The 23,702-nt window shown below is 43.8% G+C and overlaps 1 protein-coding gene across 2 annotated transcripts in view; it reads left to right on the top strand.

Moving 5' to 3' along the window:
• DDA1 (DET1 and DDB1 associated 1) overlaps positions 1-18,513 on the top strand; it is a 29,993-nt gene extending 11,480 nt beyond the window's left edge. For both annotated transcript variants that reach the window (XM_018563362.1, XM_018563361.1), the window contains 4 exons: positions 7,557-7,637; positions 15,318-15,369; positions 15,461-15,522; positions 17,357-18,513. In XM_018563362.1, the coding sequence (XP_018418864.1) occupies positions 7,557-7,637; positions 15,318-15,369; positions 15,461-15,522; positions 17,357-17,464 (303 nt within the window). In that variant the 3' untranslated portion in view covers positions 17,465-18,513. The remainder of the gene's footprint in view (positions 1-7,556; positions 7,638-15,317; positions 15,370-15,460; positions 15,523-17,356) is intronic.
• Positions 18,514-23,702: the final 5,189 nt, after the last annotated feature.

The following is a 23,702-nucleotide window of genomic DNA, read 5'->3' as shown; positions in this document are numbered from 1 at the left end:
AAGGAGAACATATACTAACGTCCTCACATGATCCAAAACTCAGCATATAGTGGGCTATTGCCCGCTATATGCTGACAGCTCTGCAGCCGGGACGGATCCCGATGATACTGTTGAGAGCCACCCACCCAGGTGGCTGATAGGGAGAGGCCGCTGTCAATCTACAGGTAGAGAAAGCTATGCCCACTCCCCTCCCTGTTTGTCCTTTCAGTCAGGACTGGAAGATCAGAGAGGGGAGGGGGGAATCCTTGCGGGGAGTGGTGACTGACGGTCACCGCTCTCTGCAGGGAGATGATCGGTGGTATATATTTTCGCTCTCTTCCCGATAGAGCCGACGTGTGACAGTTTCAATGTCGCACTTCAGCTCTAGCTATGAGGATGAGTGTAACTCACTTACCCCATAGTTCTCATTTTAATGTCACTGCAGTAAAAACTCAAAAAATCGGGTTACCAGCCTGGCAGGATTTTAAACATCTAGACTGGATAGACAGAAAGCCAAATTCTTTGGCAGGTAAAACCGCTTCAGAAGTGGTCAGCTTTAACCACCTCCCGACCATGGCCGTTCCTGAACGGCTGGACGGGAGCCTTATAGGAGCAGGATGGCATCTTAAGACGTCCTTCCCCTCCCCTGCTCGTGTGCGACGCTCAGCGCACACACGAGTGGGGAAACTGACAGAAATGTAAACAGCCAGTGATGGCTGGTTACATTCAAGTGATTGGGCGTCTCTAGACACGCACGATCACTTGTACCACCGACATCGTCGTCACCGCCGCTGCCGGACCCGAGATCCACTGGGTTCCTGCAGCGGTATATTACATCACTTCCTGCATTCAGTGTCACTCTCCGGTTACAGAAGCCGGTGAGAAACTGCTGAAGCAGATCTGTTCAGCAGAAACTGCTGAACAGACCCCCGTTGTCTCCATAAAGAGGACCTGTTATGTGAATTTGCTATCACATAGGGATTTCTTAGTCCCCTATGTGATGGCTATAAAGTTAAGTGTAAAAAAAAAAGTTTAAAAAAAATTAAAGCAAAAAAAGTAAAATAAACAAGCTTAAAAAAAATAAGTAAAATAACACAATTATTTTAGTCCCCCGCTCCCCACATACACACGAAAACATGCGTTGAAAACGACGATTCCGCCCATTGTGGCGCACATGTTACATATCGCCGCGAATGTCTGAGTGAAAGCAATAATTTTAGGGCCATTAAGTACTGATAACACTAAACTAATGAGGGGTAAAATCTTTTAAAGTGTCGTCTGTGTTAAATTTTGGGTATTGTAGTTTTCTGCGATTTTGCTGGTGCGCTCAATTTTAAGGCTTGACATGTTTGGGGTCTATTTACCCGACGTGACCCCGACTTTTACATTTTACAAAAAAATTGGGGTGATGTTTCAAAACGAAAAACACGCAGTGGTGATTAAATACCACCAAAACAAAGCTCTATCTGTCCCCAAAAAATGGTATAAAATTCATTGCAGTACAGCGTTGCATGACGGAATAAATGTCAGTCAAAGTACTGCAGCGCTGAATACTGAAAAATGGCCTGGACAGGAAGGGGGTTTAACACCCCGGTCAGCAAGTGGTTAAAGAGACCCTATCACTTTGCCCATGCAGGACAAGGTGACAGTGTCGCTGGAAAGGGCATCCCCTCCCCCTTTTTACTCATCTTATAAGCGCACCCTTTCAGCTGCCTGCTCCTCTGCAGCCAGCACCGAGATAGGCTGTATTACCGAACCAGTGGTTGGGCAGGTGGGGGCATCACATCACGACTCCCTTCGAATAACGGAGATTGGACATAGAGTCATGGGGGAGCAGGGCATATGCTCCTCCATATCTGAAAGTCAAAGTACCGCAGCGCTAATTACTGAAAAATGGCCTGGGCAGGAAGGGGGTACAACACCCCGGTCAGCAAGTGGTTAAAAGGGTTATCTGCTCATGTTCTGGCAAGAATATTTTCACTGCTCAGTTTACCAGTTTTTAGCACATTGCCCCAATATGACATTAATGTTGTCAAAATGTAGTGCGACATACGCAAGCTAAGGTGATCCTGCATTCAAGGCACAGCCTGCTAAATAAGTCATATAACTGGCTCTTATGATGCTCCTTGCAGGCCTTTAATGTATATACATTACTGTCTGGGACTGCCTTGAACACAAGTTTAATGTCCAAATTGGGTAATAATCTTGCACAAATCATTTGGTGATACAAAGGGTAGTTTCTGGAATTTTTTTTTTGTATGACCATTAAACTGTAATCTTAGCAGACACCTCATCTAAGTTGAACATGAAACTGGTTTCCAAGGTTTCGTTGTAAAGGTGCCCATACACCCTACGATTATCGTTTGGAAAACAAACGCGATCGGGTATTCGTATGATAATTGGTTAGTTGATGGGAAGCAAACGATCACAATTACTGTACTCTTGGACAAATTTCCTCGATCAGTCAGGCTGGAAAACTTTTTTCAAAGCGGACGAAAATCGATGGATTAGTGGCGTTTTCGTATGAAGAAAATTGCAATAAAAACACTGCACTACTGCACATGCACAACAAAAGTGCATTCTGGCGATCGACGAAATTCGTTGAGTTAGTATTACTAACGAACAAGAATTAGAATCGACATTGGTCTGTGCATTATGGGCTATTTGCGCTAAAATGGCAGCAACAAAGATTTCCGATCAAAAATTGTAAGGTGTATGGGCCACCTTTTTAGTCTTCCAACTCTTACACAGTAAGAAATAAAAGCATCCTGAAGCTTCCCCCTGATAAATTGTTATATTTTGGATGGTAACTGCTAGGGTTGCACAGATACCAAGTACAGTACTCGGTACGAGTACATGTACCGATACCTTTTGAGCTCCAAGACTACACTAGAGACAAAATTCAAAAATTAGGAGACCGCTGTCGTGTAAGGAGCACACAGAGCGCCTGGGATTGGTACATCTCTGTTTTATTGTACGATTTTGTTTTTATAAATATAAATAAAGGGATGCACAGATACCAGATTTGCGAGTACGAGTACTGGTACTTGCCGAGTACTTACAAGTACAAGTACTGATACATTTTTGTTTATTGTCATGTGACAGTTTTTCTAAAACAATACAGACTAATGATTTCAGGGCAGTGGTGGAGCGCCAGAGCCAGGTCCCAGCTGCAACCGCTGCAACCCTGGTAGTTCTCATGAAAATGCCAAGTATCTGCACTGGTACTCGAAAAGTATCTGTGCAACCCTAGTAACTGCAAGTACCAGGCAAGATTTAATTTTCATGGCCATCATTTTTTTTATTGGTTACCCACTGGTCTTTAAAGCTGGCCATACACCTATAGATTATCTGCAGATTTTCTGTGGTCAGATGGAAAAAGTGCAACAGATTCCTCCATCTATGATAAACTGTGTGGATGGAGGAATCTCCCGATGGGCCAAGCTTCAGTATCTTGCTAGTCGGCCCTGCTGGCTCTCAAAATACCTGAACAATGCCTGCATCCAATCAGATTGCTCAGGTATTCTGAGAGCCAGAGGGACCGACTAACAAGATACTGAAGCTTGGCCCATCGGGAGATTCCTCCATCCACACAGTTTAGCATAGATGGAGGAATCTGTTGCACTTTTTCCATCTGACCATAGAAAACCTGCAGATCATCTATAGGTGTAAGTGCAGCTTTAGGCCCCATTCACACTGAGCGATTTTTGCAGCGATATCGCTCATATTTCCACGCGATATCGCTCTTTGTAGCTTCTCCAATCCATTTCAATGGAGCTGTTCACATCTCCCCGCTCAATATCGCTTGTAGCTCGTCGCTGTAGCTTGTCGCTCCTACATGACCCTTTTTTTCTGCGGATTTGGAGCAATTTTGCTCCTGATTGCATACAGCCCAATAGGAAAAAGTCGCGCAATATCGCACATATAAAATCGCGCAATTTTCATGTCGCTCAGTGTGAATGGTGCCTTAGACTTCTGGTTTATATCTAGTTCTGGCTTGTTCCTGCATTCTGGCCCAAAGGAGCAAAGTTTCTCTTTCGCTGACAACGTACATTGTGAAACATTTTCTGCAGTGAGACTTTAATCCCTCCCAGTGAGGGAGTGACACATAAAAAGCTGGTATGGGTTCTCTGAGTTTATTGCGATCCAGTTGCTGGTAAATTCTGACTTGTCAGGATTGCAGGTGTGGCATTAGCCTTGCAGGTAGACTGGTAAGCACATCTGGAATTATGCCCTTACCTTTTTACAGTGGATTGCAAAAATATTCATTTTTCCTATTTTGTTGTATTACCACATGGAATTGAAACATTTATTTTTATTTGTATTACATGTAATGGACATACACAATAGTCCACAATGGTGGAAAGTGGAATCAAGAAAATAACCTTTTAAAAAATAAACTTAAGTGGTGCGTGCATATGAAGTAACCCTCCGCTATGAAAGTGATAAAGTAAAAAATGTAATAAATATAAAATAAATAATAAACCACGCTGTCCCTGCCATCTACATGTGAATAAATGCACTCATAGGGCAGTGTGTGTGTGCACTGATTGCTGCCCCCTTCCCACTATGTGCCATATTGTGGTAGCTGGGTAGCAGCACTCTCTAACACACACAATGTGCATTTAAGGGTAAGTTCACTTTCCAAAGTAATTTTGGAAAATGGAATTACCCGCTTAAATCTGGCCCCTTCTCCCCCCTGCTATACAGATACTCCTCGCCAAACGGTCCTTCCCATCTGCTGGTACGGGTGTACGATCTGTACCCCATACTGACGCCCTGTGCAGCCCTGTGCTATGGATTTTGAATTTCACTTGCAAATTGCAAACGCTCATTGGACAGCACGGTCATCTGACTGCGCTGACCAATGAGAAGAGCTACTAAGCATGGCCTAATATGATTTTGGTAAAAATTACAAGTAGATTGAGACCCTGCTTTAGTCCTTTAAACAAGTCCTTTTTTTTTTTTTTTTTAATTTCCGCACCCCTGTACACTCAAGGGTTCTGTTTATTTTTTTTGTCTTATTTCTTGCTTGTATCACAATTAGGGCTGCAACCAACGAATCGATTAATCAATAATGAGAATAGTTGTCAACTATGTTCAATATCGATTAGTTGGTTGGATCCCCTAGTTCCCTCCTCCATGCTGGGAGACGGCATTTCATCAGCTCTGTCCTCTCTGATCGGAGGGCTCAGTAAGCAGTGGGCGGGTGCAATAACCAGCCTGCTATTGCAATTTGAAATGGCCAATAACAGGCTGGCTACCGCACCAGCCCACTACCTGCTGTGTTTACATTCAGCTGCTGTGGAATCTTGCCACTGGCAGCTGTCATTCCCTGGCTGAAGCTAATAAAGTGCCATGTGCTTTCAATGGCACCCCAAATGCACTTCCTACCCGCAGTGTGATCATCTGCACTGGGACGTGTGGTACCGCAATGCCGTGCGTTCCAGTGCAGTGTGATTGCAAGAAAATTGTGCATGCAGCTTTATCCTGAAGTAAACTTTGTTACACTGCGTTTGTCTATTTTATTTTAAATTAAGGATGTTTTTTTTTTTCCGATCGAAAAAAGAATCGGCCAACTAATCGATTTATGAAAATAATTAGTTGCAGCCCTAGTCATAATAACATATAATATTTTGCATCTTCAAAGTAATAGACATGTTATGTAAATCAAATACTAAACCCCAAAAATTCCATTTTAATTCCAGGTGGTAATGAAACAAAATTGGGAAAAATGTAAGGCTGCACTACCCATTTCATTATTTGTAAGATTAAGCAGAGAGGTTTTAAATCAAAGTTTTTTTTTTTTTTATTTAACTACATTATATGTGGCCTCAGCTTACACTTGATGCTGCTGGTGCTTCTGCAGAATTTCTGAGTTTTTCTAAACCCTCATGTATCAGTGCTTTTTGGTGGTAGGAGAAGGGGTAGACCACCCTAAGCCTGTCCTAAAAAATTAACTTTTAGTGCAAATGTGTTTTTATTGTGCATAGTACTATTTTTGCTTCTAGTTTTGCTAAATGTCTCCTTCGTTTAGATTATCCACCTTTTTTTCATTGTTTTTTTTTTTTTCTCTTTCCATTTAGTTTCAATTTTTTTTTTTTTTGCATACTAGATTAGGCGCAGTTGTTTACTATATTTTTTTTCTTTTCCTTTTATTCTTTGTACTGTGAGCAAGATCTTGCATTAAATGCTGTTAGACTTATGTACAATGTATTTTCCTTTCAAGAAGTAGCACATTTCATTTGTCTAGAAATCAATAGATGTGGTTATATAGGGGTCCCCAATTGTGGGCTTTCTAAGGACAGATAGCTGCAGTTTCAGTTTCTCTCTAGCAGTGCCACCTGCTGGTGCAATCTTCTTTTGCAGTACATCTATAGACAGTTCTTAATCAGACCTTACTTTTCACTGGTAGCATTGTGATAAGCAGAGTGGCGGGGGTATCTCTCACTACCCGTTAGTAGGCATGGGAAATGCTTTCATATTATTACACAGCAGGGCACAGTCAAATAGTTGATTTTTAATGGTCTCTGAAATGACCTTTTGAAGCTACCTATACAGAATTATGTTGTCTGATAGGCTAGATGGTAATAAATTGAGTCTTAATTGTCTTATGATGTATGGCAAAGAGTTCACCTCCTAAATTTATATACACTGGGCATAGCCTGTGATTGACAAAGGAAACAAATAACACTTGTAGTCATTTTAAAAGCAAAGAGGCCATACAAATATGTCCCACGATCAATCCCACTGAGATACATCTATTGATGGTCAGGGGTCTAACCCTAATCAGTCCTTGAGCTCTTCAGCAGGTTTCCCTCAGCAGGAGAATGATCACAGGGAGCTGGGGATAGTCAATCAGCACAATGTGTCCGCTCCAGAGATCAGTGTGTGCTGAATGAGTTTGATGAGCTAACTTGAAAAGGAGCATGTGCAATTGAGGGGTCTGTAAGATGCAAGGATCTGAGCCTACAGGTTATTGAGACGGAGCAGATTTGGGTATCTATAGGAGGGGAGCTGCGGGCAGCAGAGGTATGATGAGAGCTGTCAGCCTTTTCCCAGGTGAGCTGGCCAGTGTTGTAAAGCTGCAGGAAGAGATACGAGAGGAGGTGGCAGGAGTAATGACATGAAATGGGATGGTGCCTTTTGGGGGAGCAATCTGGTTGGATGGTGGCTCCCCCCTGACAGGCTCCCGCCAGATGTCTGAGACCCCCACAGGCATCCTTGATGCCACCTCATTCCCCTGCTGAGAGCCTGCTCACTCCAGACTGCCTCACATTACCCATTAAAAGAAACCTGCCCCCTGCTGAGAGATGTCTACCTGCTGCCTCTTGCCCCCTAATAATAGACATCTCCTTCTGGGCTTCTTTGCACCCCTGCTGACAGATGCTATTTGGTCTTGAGAAGGAACATTTTGGATTGCCTTATCTTTTTTTCTTGCTGAAATCATACAAGTACATGTCCAGACTGAGACTCTGGAACTTAGGGAAGAATATCTACTTTTCTTTTTTTAGTTGAACTCACTGTGAATATTGCTGTCAGCAAATCAGTCATCTTTTCTTCTTTTTGTTCCGCAGGCGGATTTTCTGAAAGGCTTACCAGTGTACAATGAGAGCAACTTCAGCCGATTTCATGCAGACTCTGTGTGCAAAGCCTCAGTAAGTATCTCCTTTAAAAAAAAGACTGCCTTTTAGATCCATTCTTGGAATTTGCATGTTCACAGTGGACATATTTGCCACTCAGAGTTTAATACGCGACAGGCAATATCAAAGAGTCAGGCTGTTATTGGCCAGAAAAGTCCACCAACGTAGGTGAAAGGAAACCTTTCTTGAGATGCATGGAGGCTGTTGGTTGCTGACTTTTCATTCTGCAAATGCTTGCTGGGCTGCTGTCATATTGAGCATCTTGCTTCAATACTTGTCACTAACCCAGAATTGCATATCAGGAAAGTCAGAATTTCTGACTTTCCTGATATGCACTTTAGTGACTCAAAGGACAACTGTACTTTTTACTTGGTTGCTCCCACTAGCTGTTACACTTGACTTCAGTCCCAATCAAGCAATCTTTTTTTGTGTTGCCCCATTCAGTCACACAGCCAATCTTTAAAAATGGCCATTTCGTAATCTGCATGCCATGGCCCCATCAATTCTATCGAAGAGACCTGGACCAGGTCTAAGGGCAAGTATAACACCTAGTTAACAGCACTCCAGAGGGTGAAAATAGACAACAAATGTAAAGTTGTCCTTTAAACTTTTGATGCCATATGGTCAATTACAGCTAGACAAGTAGCATGTCAAAAATCAGGTCAGCAGTTGCAGCCCCCATATTTCACTTAGGAAAGGTTTACTTTTAAACATAAACACACTTCTTAGGTGATATGTGATGTAGTTTATGGTAGGGATGCACCGATACCAAGTACCGTACTCGGTACAAGTACAAGACTAGAATAGAGAAAAATGTAAAAGTTAGGATGCAGCTGTCATTTGTAAGGAGCACACAGAGCTCTGGGATTTGTATGATTTTGTTTTTATAAATAAAGGGATGCACCGATACCAGTTTTGCGAGTACAAGTACTGATACTTGTACAAGTACTCACAGATACAAGTACTGATACATTTTTGTTTATTGTCATGTGACAGTTTTTCTAAAACAATACAGACTAATGATTTCAGGACAGTGGTGGAGCACCAGAGCCAGGTCCCAGCTGCAACCGCTGCAACCCTGGTAGTTCTCATGAAAATGCCAAGTATCTGCACTGAAAAGCATCGGTGTATCACTAGTTTATGGTGCACCATGGTAACCTGGAGCCACTGATGGTGTCAATGTAAGCGTTTAGGCATAATCTGGAGTGCTTACAAGCCGTATTACTCACCTGACTCTGTCCTGCTGGCTTTCTCTGAGCTGTTAGACAAGTCCCGCAGCCTTTTTTCCTCCTCTGGACTGCGGCGGTCTAAGGACTGCTGACGTCATCACACCTTATGCAGGTCCATTGACTTATATTAGATGTGAGGACACTGAAAGACATTCCATAGTTGGAGTGGGAGAGAGGTGAGCGCCTTTTTTTTCCCCTTCTGTTTCCAATGTTTCACAATGCCTTGTGTGTGTGATTTTAATGGAGTCTTTTTTTTTTTTTTTAAACAATGTGATGAGCTTTGAGTGTTGACCAAAGCATTGATATCCGCAGATGCTGCAGTGCCGTCCGTCCGTTTTTTTACTACGGGCGGACGGCAAGAGGTTAACGTGTCTGGAAACAAAAAAACTGTACATCTTTGCTATACATACACAGGGGTGTGGAATTATTATCGCCCAACGCCCGGGACATGCAGTTTTGGGTGGCGGGCCAGTAGTTGTTTTTTTTTCTAAATGTAGCCCTGCTTCGGACAAGCAGAGCTAAATGTACAGTGGGGAGCCGCCGCTCGTTTAGTACAAGTTATCTGATCGGATCACTTCTATCCAAAAAGCATCGGCGATCGCGTTCGTCCCCCGCTCTTCTTGGGAACCCGAGACCACGACACAACGGCTCAGCCATAGAGAGTGTAGAGCAGACGAAGAACGTCCGTTCTTCGTCTGCTCTGTGTAATCACTGAGACCGGAGCGCTGTAATCACAGCGCCACCTGTCTCAGCTGTCCAGGAACTGCACAGAACACCTGTTCTGCGTTGGAGGGCAGGTTCCATAAAGAGAACCTGTCACCTCCAAACTGTCATAGAGGGGCTTGTAATACCCTATGTGATAGGAAAAAAATTAAGTGGAAAAAAAGTAAAAAAGAATATATAAAAATTTCCAAAATTAATATATAAAAATTTCCAAAAAAAAGTGATAAAGTAAAAAATTAAAACCAAACCCTGCCATCTGCATGCAAATAAACGCACACATAGGGAATTGTGCATGTGCGTTGAGTGCTGCCACCATTCCATTATGGTAGCCAGGCAGCAAAACTCTCTTATACACACATACAATGTGCATTAAAGGGCAAGTTCAATTTCCCAGATAATATGGGAAAATGGAATTACCCGATCAAATCTGTCTCTCCCAACTCCCCCTGCTATACTTACCTTTCGGCGAACAGTGTCCCTCCCCTCCGCCACTACAGGTGTACTATCTTGATTAGGGATGCACCGATACTAGTATCAGTGCCGATACCGAGTATTTGGGCAAGTACTTGTACTTGCCTAAATGCTCCGATACCTTCCACGATACTGGGATTCACGGCCAGAGGAAAATTATCTCTGACTGGCAGTGCCATAGGGGAACATAGAGCCGGCTTCCCGTGCAATCAGGAAGCTGTGCGGCAAGTAATGACCCGCCTCCTGGTTTCCTAAACCGGCTCCTTGCTGATTGGCTGGAAAGCTGGCTTCCTGGCCAATCAGGTCGTAACTTGCCACCTGGCTTCCTGATTGGCCGGGAAGCCAGCTCGATGATGATTGGCTGGGGAGCTGGTTTCCCAGCCAATCACAGACAAATCAACATGGAGCCGGCTTCCCTGGCAATCAGGAAGCCGGGCAGCATGTCGTTACCCGCTGCCCAGCTTCCTGATTACCAGGGAAGCCTGCTCCATGCCAGCAGAAGCATCGGCATTGGTATTGGCGAGTACCGAAAGCAAAAATCGATACTCGATACCGAAAACACCGATATCGATGCATCCCTAGTTTTGATTAAAACAATTTGTTTGGTATTGGGACAAGTAGATTCGGCCCCGCTTCAGCACTTGGACAAGTAGTTTTTTTACAAAAATTTCCACACCCCTGAATACACCATTTTGGCTCTTATGAAATGTTGTATATAAGGAAAAAGCATGTTGATCTGCCAGAAATCCAGTGTGTTCCTAACTTACTGATTGACCCGACAACACGGTGTCCCTACTGCACTGAAATCCTAGGCAATGTTGTCAGCCCTCACTGACTTCTCTACTTGCACTACAGCATATGTAAAAGGAATGAGGAGAAGGCGGGCTGTTTTGTAGTCCAGTAGAGGAAAACTCGGACAAGGCTGACAGCATTGCTTAGCATTTCAGTACCATAGAGACGCAGCTCAATTAGGAGGTTAGAAACACACTGGATTTCTGGCAGATCATTTTTCTGTAGTTGCAGCATTTTAAAGAGACAAAGTATGGGCAAATGTGCATGTATTGCAGAGATGTACTGAGTTTTTATTTTACCCAGGCATGCTTTAATTCCAAAAAAGATTTTGCTCCAAGATCATTATTCACTGTCGGCAAATCTTTTGTGACTATTTAACTTGTTTGAAATTCAAGAATACAATGCTTTTGTATGAAGAAATAATACCGCTTTTAGAGCCTGTTTTTTACATGCTGTGCCTCGAGTATGTAAGCTGGGGAAAGAAAAGACCGTGTTTCTCTGAGCCGCTTATTAGATTCACTTTCTGCTGAAGCTTATAGAATAACTTCCCACTGTTCCAAACGAGACCCAGGATTGTGGTCTTCTCTTTGCCGTTTCGTCTTTTGTTATCTTTGTAGACCTGCTGCCAAGATTCTTGAGGTCCGTCCACCAATGTCATGTATTTATTTTCCTGGCTCAACTGCTGTTTCCTTTGAAGTGACACTAAACTCAGGAACTACATCTTAAAAATACATTCAAGTATCATAACTATTAATAAATATGTATCTTATTTCTGTGTCATTCAGCTGTAGATCCTCAAATCATCTCTGAATTGGTGCTGACACTGTCCTTCCTTCTGGAGGGTGTCTACGTTTGTTCCCCGTGATCCCTGTGTGTGTTATAAAGTAGCCATCGCTCCAAGCTCACTCCCACGATGGACTACAATCTCAATAGAAGTTAGTAAACTAAAGGTGAGATGGTAGTCCATCACAGGATTGAGCTTGGAGTGGAGGCTACTTTACAACACACACAGGGACCATGGGGAACAAAAGTAGCCACCCACCGGAAGGCCACGGACCGGTGTTGATGGGCATTTGTTGGCATCAGATTTGTCCTGCATTCCAATACAACTCTATTGAAATGCAAAACCCATTTAAAGCAGGTGAGAAGGTGGTCGACTCATGTCTAGTTAATGAATTCTAAATGGTCTCAGCAGCCTCTCAGCTGATGTCAAACTAATGCCGTTGACACAAGCCCAAATGCATGTTTTGACTGTGAAACCACATTTCAACCATGTTCTGTAAATTCATGATTAAAGTCACTATTGACTTTGTGTAGGAGGTAGTGCTTTGTGCCTCCTGCATGGATATTTTGTAACACAGACTCAAAGTGAGTTGCACTTACAGGCGCCCAAATGTGCTTTCTGCAAAATAATTAAGATAGTGTTTATTGAAAAAATCTCAGAAAAGCATATATTTGCTGCATAATCTTTAGGTGAGCAATATTGGGAGTCCAGTATGTAGCAGCTTGTTGGTTTCTGAATGGATTTCCCATGCGGAGTAGTACATATACTGGGGTGTGGAATTCCTATCGCCCGAGGCCCGGGACATGCAGTTTCGGGCGCCGGGCGAGTAGTTTTTTTGTACACTTAGCCCCGCTCCGGACAAGCAGAGCTAAGTGTACAGTGTGGAGCCGCCGCTCGTTTTCAAGTGATCTGATCACTTGTATGAAACGAGATGCGACGATTCTGTCCCACCCGCCCGTGGTTTTCGGGGTCCACCGCTCCTCTGGCGGACCCGAGACCACGGAACCTGAGCTCACCATAGAGCCCGCAGAGCAGACGAAAAACTATCCTATAGAGCAGCGGTGGCGAACCTATGGCACGCGTGCCAGAGTGGGCACGTGGGGCCCCCTCTGCTGGCACGCGAGCCCAGGTCCGCATTACCAAAGGGACGCAGCGATAGGTGACTATTTTACCATTTTCGGCTGCCGCGGAGGAACACGGTGAGCTGCGGCAGCCGACAATTTAAGTATTCAAAGCCTGTATTAATGAATAGAAAGCCTGCCGTGATTGACTCAGCGGAAGACGGAGGACACAGCGGGGATCGTGGACAAGGTAAGAGACTGTATTCCCGATTTTGTGGCTCGGGGTTACTGCTTATGGTACTGAAAATTAACCCCGAGCCACAATCGGGAATACCGCCATGGATGTTAGTGGGTGCATTTCAATATTATTTTGGGCTATACTCTTCTTATATGACAAGTATAGCCCAAAACCTATATTTTTTACACAAAAAGTGGGGGGTTGTCTTATACGCTGTCAAATACGGTAATAACAGTCATTTCTGTCCCGGCTGCAGTATTAATCTACCCCAAGGATAATTTATTATTGCTGCGGGTAAGGGGGTGATTATTATTGCTGCATGGGGTTTTTTTTTAAATTAACTCCTGCCTAAAAACAATTCTCCCCCAGGCAGCGATAATAATTGCCCCCCTTCCACGCAGCAATAATAAATTATTATTGCTGCGGGGAAGACTAGGTTTCTAGTTATGCTCCTGCTGTGTAGTGCTGACTTTCATTATAATGTATTGCTGGGACTTGTAATCCCGCATAGCTGGTGGTATTCTGCATTGCTGTATGATAATTATACAGCAATGCAGAATAGCCCCACAGAGAGCCCATATAAACCACCTGAAAGCCCTTATAGACCACCCGAGAGCCACACTGCCCCCCCTGAGAGCCGCACAGCCCCCCAGAGAGCCCAAACAGACCACCTGAGAGCCCACCTGAAAACCCTTACAGCCCCCCAGAGAGCCCATACATACCACCAGAGGGACAACAGAGCCCACCCAAAAGCCATAATAGACCGTCTGAGAGCCTGTACAGACCACCAGAAACCCCACAGAGCCCACCTGAGAGCTGTACAGACCACCAAAAACCCCACAGAGCCCACTTGAGAGCCGCACAGCCCCCTGAGAGCCCGTACAGACCACCAGTATTCAGGTCTAATTGAAGGGTTGGCACTTTGAGATACATAAGTTGGTTTAGTGATCCAGTTTGGGCAACTCTGGCTCAAAAAGGTTCACCATCACTGCTATAGAGGATTTTAAATCCCTATGTGATAGGAATAAAATTAGGTGGGGGGGGGGGGGGGGAGTAAAAAATAATAAAAAAAGTTATAAAAAAGTAAAAAAAATTAAACAGATTTTTTAAAAAAAAGTGACAATGTAAAAAATGAAAACGAACCCCGCCATCTGTATGCAAATAAACGCACACATAGGACATTGTGTGTCCCCCGGCTATACTTGCCTTTCGGCAAACAGTCCTTACCCTCCGCCGGTACAGGTGTACTGTCCTCACCCCGTACTGTCCAGCGCAGTCCTGCCCTATGCATTTTGAATTTCGCTCGCAAATTGCATGCACTCATTGGTCAGCGTGGTCTGGTGACCGCTGACCAATGAGAAGCGCTATTTAGCACAGACCAATACAGTTTTGATTTAGGAATGCACAGATACAGAGTATTTGGGCAAGTACTTGTTACATAGTATTTGAGGTTGAATAAAGACGTTAGTCCATGAAGTCCAACCTATTGGGATCTCATTCTAGGAGTACCTGTACCCCTGTCTATTACGGTCCCTTAAGAAATCGTCCAGAAGTTTCTTGAACAATTCCACATTATTTGCTGAAATCACCGCCTGTGGCAGTGAGTTCCGGACCCTAACTGATTTTACTGTGAAGAACCCTCTTCGCCCCTTGTGCTGGAATTTTTTTTCCACCAATTTTAGGTGGTGGCCTCTAGTTTTTGCAATGGAATTAATTTTAAACAGTTTATCGCTAATGTCACCACTATTGAACATTTTGTACATGGAAATCGTATCCCCCCCTCGATCTCCTCGCCTCCAATGTTACCGCCCGGTTTCCTGATTGGGCAGGAAGCTGGCTCGATGCTGATTGGCCAGGAAACCGGCTTCCGAGCCATTCACAATCAAGCCGGCCAAACAACATGGAGTCGGCTTCCCTGGCAGTCAGGAAGCTGGGTAGGATCTCATTACCCGCTGCCCAGCTTCCTGATTGCCCTGGAAGCCTGCTCCATGCAAACGGAAGCACCGATACTCGGTGAGTACCGAAAGCAAAATATCGGTACTCGTACCCTATACCCAAAAAGCGGTATTGGTGCATTTCTAGTTTTAATTCAAACTATATTTTTTTTGTATTGGGACAAGTAGATTGTTATGAAGGACAAGTAGATTTGGCCCCCGCTTTAGCCCTTGGACAAGTAGTTTTTTCCAAAATTTCCACACCCCTGTGTTGTACTGCCTAGTGTAGCCTCCTGTCCTTGAGAATGACTGGTCACCGGAGAAAGGATATTTATTTAATGGGGCTAGCAATTTTTGAACTTCTCACAATGGTATGAGATTCTGACAGTGAACTTAGGAGTAATTAAAGGATAATGCTGGTTTGCTGTATAAAATGTTGTTTTTTTGATGAATTGTATTACAGAACAGACGGCCCTCAGTTTACCTCCCCACAAGAGAATACCCTTCAGACCAAAGTAAGTGTAACCTGTTTTACCGTGTTATCGCTTCACTTTATTTTAAGGTATTAGCGTATTCATTTATCTCCATTGTTTCTTTGTTTTCCAGTCATAGTAACAGAAAAAACAAATATACTCTTGCGTTACCTTCACCAACAGTGGGACAAAAAGGTAAGGATTTCTTTCATTCCTTTTTATGTTTTGAATAATGTTTTTTTTTTTTTGTGTGATCATGGATGTAAAAATTGTCTCTCCTCATTTTTTTGCAGTCCCTTTTAATTGGAAATGTGCTTTTAATGCTCTTTTGAGATTTTACATTTTTTACCAGAACTAGCTTAACCTCCCTGGCGGTAATCCCGAGTGTGGCTCGGGTATAATTTTCAGTACCAAAAGTGGTAACCCCGGTATTAAGCCACACTGCAGTGTCACTTACCTTGTCCCTACGAGCCCCACTGTGTCCTCCCGCCGATGCCGGCATCCGTCTTCCGGGTTCTTCGCAGGGGAGCGGAACCGGCAGGAATTTCAAAAGTGAAAACATGACATACACACAATACTTTGTAATCGGTTATGATTACATTACTGTATCAAACCATTTCACCTCAGTTTTGTCCCTAGAGCTTTGTCCAGTGCCCTGCCTGCACTTTTACCATTCTTTCTGCCTGGAAACTTGCGAACGTCCATGGCATCCAAAAAGCATCTTTAGGTCAAAAGCTGTTTTTGTGCTGCTAGAAAACAGCGATAGTAAATTAGAATCACTTGCAGAATTGAGTGATAGCGATTTGTGGGGAAATTCGTCATCAGACACTGAGTGACTACAGCGACGATTCTGCGATTTTTCATACCCGGGATGTTTACTAAACCAATATGCAGTGACTAGTAATATTGCACCCTTGTTTGGACAAATGTCAGTGTTTTTAGTTTGATTACATTTTGAATTACATTTATTATAGGATTTTTTATAATTATTTTTATCATTTATGATTTTGTGTTTCAAACTTTAACATGCCCGGGATGTCTACTAGACTCTTGTTTGGACAGAATTAAGTGAGTTATTCCTAAGAATTACAGGCCTACAATATAAAACAACAAATTTCCATGCAAAACAATGTACCGCTTTGGCATTCTAAAATCCTGACATAATCAGACCACCAGGGAGGTTAAAGGACCCCAGTAGTAACTATACAGAGACTACCATTATTGATCTCTCCTACTTGAGCATTTTAGTTGCCTTGCTATCATTTTGGTCCAGTCCGTTCAATACTAGCTACGACGCTGACCAATAAGTCAGTGGAATGGAATGACAGCTGGTGGCACCTAAATGACATCAAGCCCCAAAGGTGAACTAATGTAGAGGGGCACAAATGAGCTCTTTCTGGATAACAAAGGTAATATAAGGATTTATTTTCTTCAAAAGCCTGTAATTTTCTGTAGTGCCCACTAGGAATCCCTAAACCAGGTTAGCCAAACTCTGGCCCTCCAGCTGTGGTGGAACTACAAATCCTATGAGGCATTGCAAGATTCTCACGGCCACACACATGACTCCCGGAGAGAGATGCATCATGGGATTTGTAGTTTCACCACAGCTGGAGGACCAGAGTTTGGCTACCCATGCCCTAAGCCAAGATTGATGTGTGTCGCAGTGACCATCTTCCAGGTTGCTGATTTTAGGCTTGCCCCTTCTTGCTTCCTGTGCCTCAGTGATGGGGCAAGAGGTTTTTAGGCCATAACCCCTAACCATGGACGTTAATAGCTGTTTATGCAGACGATCACAAGTGTTCAACCTTCAGATGACTGTCATCTAAAGTAAGTGAGAACTACTGTTTCCAGTGCCGCCAATACACTTATAATTGGGCCCCTAGGGTTCCCTATGTACATTTTCTGTAAACTACATACAAGCCAGTGCTCATGGAGTAGTTTAGCAGTCTTCAGTCTTGTGTTCTTTTTGCTGGATACGGGATAAAACAATGTGCTTGTTCATTTACTGTACACTTTTTCTTTTTTATAGAATGCTGCAAAGAAAAGAGACCAAGACCAGTTAGAAATAGGGGAGACATCTGCCCCTCCACGAAAGATTGCTCGGACAGACAGTCAAGAAATGAATGAAGACACATAGGAGCCACTTCAAATCCTTTTCATCAACTTTCCAGTTCACGTCTCAGTTTTGTCCTCCCCATTACAGCACAGGATCACCCTGTATTGTGGCTGGGGGGTATCGCAGCCTTTTTTTCCTGAATACATCCCACTTCTGTTCGGATCTCATAGGAGCCAAAATTCTATTTATTTCTTCCAGATTTTATTTATGCTGTGCTGAAACTCGTTTGGAGAACAGGTGGTGTTGACATAGTTTCCCCTCTCCCCAAATCCTGTTTTTTTTTTTTTTTTATAACTAGATCGCCTTGCCCGCAACTCACCACAAAGGAGTGCAAATGTTTTTAACTTCATTTGTCCTGGTAATGCTGGACTCTGCTTTAGCCTTTTTTTGCTGCCACAATGGCTGTGACCAAGTGCAGCCAAGGTTTTGCTGGCAGTCGGTGGATTCATTTATGTTGTGTTAAGGTTGCAAGAAACTGGTTTGCTATCAGTTGCTGGTAAAATCTGCTTCAGCTGAGTTTAAGAATGTTTTGCAGGTGCGTAATTGACAACACTCGGCCACAGTTGATTTTAGGAAGGTTAAAGTTCATTTGCATGCAGTATTTTGTTTTTTATTACACTGTTGTTCTCCCAAGCATCGGAAACTGTGTGTTTATAAAGGATATTTTCGTCTGCAGTTTAGAAAGACCATGCCATTTTAATTAATCGTTGGCTAGTCTGTTTTGACCGTTTTCTTGCTCCCTTTTCCCCACTCAAGACTTAAGTAGTGACTGATGTGCCATAACAGGGTTTCACATTCTGTTTCAGAGATCTCTGCATGACCAACGTTATTTTTTTGTGAAGCATTGGACTTTGTATAGCTATCTTAGAGTTACCTCTACACTGCGTCATCAACCGAGAGCCTTTGTGTTTGTCTACCCAGTGGTATCACTAGCTTAACGAAGAAGTTGGATATGCTCTCTGATGGAGACGGTTAACAATTGTAACACGTGGACACGTTGTATAATCACCTGGATGATTACCAGTACAGTAACATGGGATTTCAACTACATGGCTTGCATCCCAGCTAAAGGGGAAAAAAAAACTCCATTAAACCAATGTTAACCAACTACATCTCGACAATTCTTTAGTATATTTTGCTTGTCTCGTTTAAGGTCTATAAAGCAAAGCAACTGTTTAGCCATGTGATCCGGAATGTTTTTGGAGCAAGTTTGACACTCATAACCCATTGTTGCCTGAAAGCTCAGATAGTGCTTCCTGATTAGAAATGTTGCCTAGCAATTTTTGTTGCACACTAGTCAACCATGTTCTAGTCTGTGATGAGGAATAATCCTGTGGCCTTCCAATAAAGTCTCTGAAGCAGAGATGGTCTGCATCTTTAGTCCATTTTGCACACAAATTGTCATGATTATGCATAGGGGTATTCATATATTTATTGAAACAGTCAAAACTTTTGTTAAGTTTTATTTTGATATTTTCTGGACATATTATAAATGTCATCCAAACCTTAATTTCTCTGCCAGTTGAGCAGCAGTTGAAACCTATTAAAGCATTCTCTACATAGATAGATAAATAGAGCTTCTATAATTACTAAACCCTTCCACCCAATTAATTTTCTAGACTCGGAATCTGAACTACAGGCAAACTACTGTTGAAAGCTAGTAAATTGCTGCAGCTTCTAATGCTTGGTGAAATCGGAGTAAGCAATTTCAGTACAAGAGAGGAGCCTGTACAACTGCAATACTGAAGGATAGGCTAGCGTTTATGGTAGCTTCATAGCATTCGGTCTTCTCAAAACAAGGGAAGGTGGAATCCGATTTCAAAGCTGTATTTTCAACCAAATCCGAATATGTAATCGCTGCATAACGCGGCCAATCACAGTTCTAAAGTGTCACTTCAAAATCTGTGTAATCATAGAAGTTCCCACTTTTTTGGAACATCAATGGAAAATGTGAAATCTGACTTTTATTAAATACAATATAACCAGGGCTGGAAAAATTTGATCGTGTGTCACCAGTCAGTCAAACATTTCACCAGTCAGCATGACCGGACTATAGCACTTGCAATTTATGTCAAAAAATTTTGGGGACAGCTAGAGCTTTCTTTTGGAGGTATATAAGTTTCAACAAATTGCGTGCGCCTGCAAAATCGCAAAAGACGCCCATAGGCGACGATTAAAACGCGTTTACTGTTCATCAGTTTAGTGTTATCAGTGATTAAAGGAGAAGTATGGGGTTAGGGATTTTCCCCATATTTCTCATTAGGGTAACGGGAGGACACAAATTAGCGTTCCCCCGTCACCCTTAGCTCAGTATACTGAGACGCCGCTGCTGAAGCGGATCCCGACAATTATGTCTGGATCCGCCCAGCTGCGTGAGTGACAGCTGGCTCTGCCTATGTGGAGGCAGAGCCAGCTGTACCTGCCCCCTCCCCCGTCCGTTCCGCCAGGCAGCGCTGGCGGATCGGAGGGGGGAATCCAGCCCCTCCCCTGTCACGGCTCTGTGCCGTGACAGGATCGAGAGGTGAGCGAACGCCTGTATGTGTTCGCTCACTTCCCGATCTACTGAGCCGACCTGTGACAGTTTCATTGTCACAGGTCGGCTAGAACTATGAGGTGAGTGAAAAGCACTCATCTCATAGTTCTCCTTTTAGGCTGGGTTCCCACCTAGGCGTTCGAAATATGCGTGTATGATGCGTGTTTTGCGGTGCATGTTTTAACCGCGATTTGCAGCCCACAAATCGTTTACGAGGGCTATCGGGCTGTATCCTAATGGATATGCGTGGGAATATGCCCCAAAGAAGCTCCTGTACTTCTTTGGGCGTAGGGCGTTTTCAGCACGTTCCTACACGCTGAAATATGCCCAGGTGAGAACCATGTCCATAGGAAATAATGGGATTTCACTTGCAGGGCGTTTTACAGCGCGTCGATCAGCGCTGTAAAACGCCCGGTGTGAACCCGGCCTTAATGGCTCTAAAATTATTGCTCTCTCACCGACGTTTGAGGCGATATGCAACATGTGCGGCAAGTGCGTGTGTATGTGGGGGGCGGGGACTTAAAAAAAAATGTTAAACATTTTTTTATGCTAATGCAGGAAGTTATGTAATATACATCACTTCCTGCATTCGGGGACTGAGAGGAGATCAAAGGGAGCTAGTGTACTGAACTCCCTTTTTGATCTCCTGTCACAGAGCCGTGCCGGTCCCGGCCGCATCGGGCACAGCGGATCTCGGGACCGGCAAAGGCAGTGACAGCTGCTGATACAAGCGATTGAGTGTCTCTCAAGACGTTCCATCGATTGACTGTAAAGCTCCCGACCGGCTGTGTAATTACAACGGCCGGCCAGGAAGCTGATCGTCGGGCTCCGCCGTCCTCTCGTCACAGACGAGTGGATTTTTCAAGCCCTGAATATATCCAACAATAAAATCTAAGTGAATACATAAATAATCCCCCCATATAACAAACACTAAAACCTCTTATATGTAATATTGAATGGGTCTCATTGGTGATATAGAAAATCTCCATATGGACACTCACTCCAATCATGGTATCTGCTGTATAAAAGTGTCATATACACCTCTGGGGCCTTATTCCTGTTATAACTTGAAGGACTATCAACTTTTATCAGTGTGTAACAGGGTGATTTTGTGTGGAAACACTCTAAGATGCATAAGGCACTGGGACTGCATGTACAGGACCAGAATATCTGCCAATACAGACACATGTCCATGCACCTCTATGTGAGCCCCAGTATCTCCTCATAGGTTCCCCATCTCACCGCAGTAGACCAGTATATATCCTTCCCTCTAGATGGGAACTGATGGCATATTTGTCACTTGGATTTGATGCTGAGAGTTTTAATACAGCTGGTACCACAAATACTCTCGCCTGTGTTCTTTTCCTGGAGTTGCATCATTCTGATGCACCTGTATGGAGATTTTATGCATCACCAATAAGACCCATTCGGTATGGCATGTAAGCGGTTTTAGTGTGTGTTCTATGGGGGGATTATTTATGTAATCACACATTTTATTGTTGGATATATTGTGTTTAATACCAGTCAGATTTCACATTTTCCATTGATGTCCAAAAAAGTGGGAACTTCTATGACTATTACAGAACGCTTCATAGCAATACAGCTGGGTCCAGGACTTGCTGTAGCTTGTGATTCTATAGTAAATGTATAGCTACTGATTAATCTGGTAGCTTGAGAACACAGTACCATGCTGTAGAGCATGACTGGCTTAGAATGCTGTCCCTTTTACCTATTCCTGCTGTACAAGGGATTACAAGCGACTGATAGAAAGACGAAGTAATAACTGTAAATGCATGTAGTTGTGCTTTTAATTTAAGGTACCCTAACACATCTAATGATCATCAGTTAGCTTGGCTGATCATCATTTTAAGATGCTCCTCAGGGAAGAGTTGAACACCTGGGATGCACTTTCCCAAGCAATTACTCTGAGTTTTCTTATATATTGTGCTGATAGGGGCAACAGATTTTTATTTAATCAGAAGATTATTCTTGTTTATGGAAACTAGCACAGCTAGGAAACAGGGAAAGGAGTACTGGAATTGTATTCCCTTCTCTTCATTGAAGGACACAGCTGGGATTTGAATCTCTCACGTTTGGGTTATAGCGGCATGTTCAGGAGTGGGACACTAGGCGAAAAAACAAAGCACAGCCTAGGGGCAGCCCCTGATGGTGGCCAAACCCCTTAACAGCTATAGGCAGCCCTACAATGCTCTAGTTTTTTTCCGTCAACCCGCAGGCTGTGAACCGAAAAAAATAGAGCAAATTCTACGAGCGCATTGATCGAGTGATCCCCAATGTTTTTGTATTCTGACTGCCAAATTGCTGTCGGAATACCCCAACAGAGCCAGTAGCTTATTTGGTTGCCGGCTCTGTTCGCCCAAGATTTACTGACTGGCTCCTTCAATCAGCTGATCAAGGGATGCCGGTCAAAAGGGTGCTGACAGAGTACCAACTGTGTGCATTTCAGCTCAGTTTTTCACCTAGTGTCAAGGAGTAGGGACCTAAGCTCCCTGCTGGAAATCTTAGTTCCTTTTCTTTTTGCAGGGTGTTTTATTTATTTCTTCAGTCTTCAGGAACTTTAATCAACAGTTGAGCTGTGTGACAGGCTGAATAATATAGATCCTTGTAGTCTCCCTAGCACGGCCACCAAGCGCATGCAGATCCTTAGCTACACCCGTGGTCGGCTGCAAAAAGCCCTATCCTGGATCTTAGGGCAGGCTGTGAGTGTTCCTCACCAGAGGCACATATGACAGTGACTTGTTGCTCTATCACAGTATCCCTCAAGGCAGACAGCACCCCCATTCCGGCGGAAAGGTAATCTGTCACGGGAAGTACCCCCTTCCTCGAGATGCGGCAAGTGTGTATTGACCCCTTTCCCCTCTGAGTAGCTTTTGGGTACCTTTCTCCCCCTGCTTCCCTGTGTTCTGTGTGTGATTGGAGCAGTGCATTCTCTGTATGTCTCGTGCTTCTGTTCAGCCTGTAACTGGGTCCACTGACAAGCAGGTTAGCTCCTGTCAGTCTCTGTTGGCTGTATGGATTCCCCCTTGCTGGGCAGTGTGTGTGTGTGTGTGTGTGTGTGTGTTGGACATGATGGGTTTGTGGTGGCTCTGTTGCTTGATCCTGGAGGATTTAAATGTGTGTGCATGGTGGCCATTGCAGCCCTTGCACATATTGTGATGGTGTAGCCAAGCATGGCTTTGGAGTACGGGAGGAGGCTGGGGTGGCCAGAAGAAAACCCACACAAACACCAGAGGAGCATGCAGGCTTCCTGTGGATAGTGTCCTGACTGGGTTTTGAGCCAGAGTCCCCTGGTGTGATGGGGCAGATGTCCTATCTATAGGATTGCTAGTGTGCCATGATAAGGACCCTGAATAACATACAGCATTCATTTTATGTCCTTCATATCGGCCTGAAGGTCAGTTTAATGCAGGGCATGGCAACCCCAGCATGACGCCTTCTGTGCTGGTACTCAAGATCATAGGCTTTAATGCATGGCTCTCAATTACAAAGCCTGGAATACCCATCTCCCTGACTTTATGAAAGCGCAGCTGAAGCTGCCCGTGCACTGTGCTTCCATAGCTGCAGGGTCTACTTAGTGACAGCACAGTAGCAGTGACAAGGCACTGGCAGAAAAGGTGAGGGAGTCAGGCAGCTGATGATTGGCCAGTGAGTGTATATTATCTGTTATTACCCCCACACAGTACTTTTGTGCAGCATTGGGTAAAT

Source organism: Nanorana parkeri, unplaced genomic scaffold (assembly GCF_000935625.1).
Source record: "Nanorana parkeri isolate BGI_ZX_2015 unplaced genomic scaffold, ASM93562v1 scaffold659, whole genome shotgun sequence".
NCBI lineage: Eukaryota > Metazoa > Chordata > Amphibia > Anura > Dicroglossidae > Nanorana > Nanorana parkeri.
Note: the sequence above shows the minus strand (reverse complement) of the source record. Positions and strands in the feature narration are given on the sequence as shown.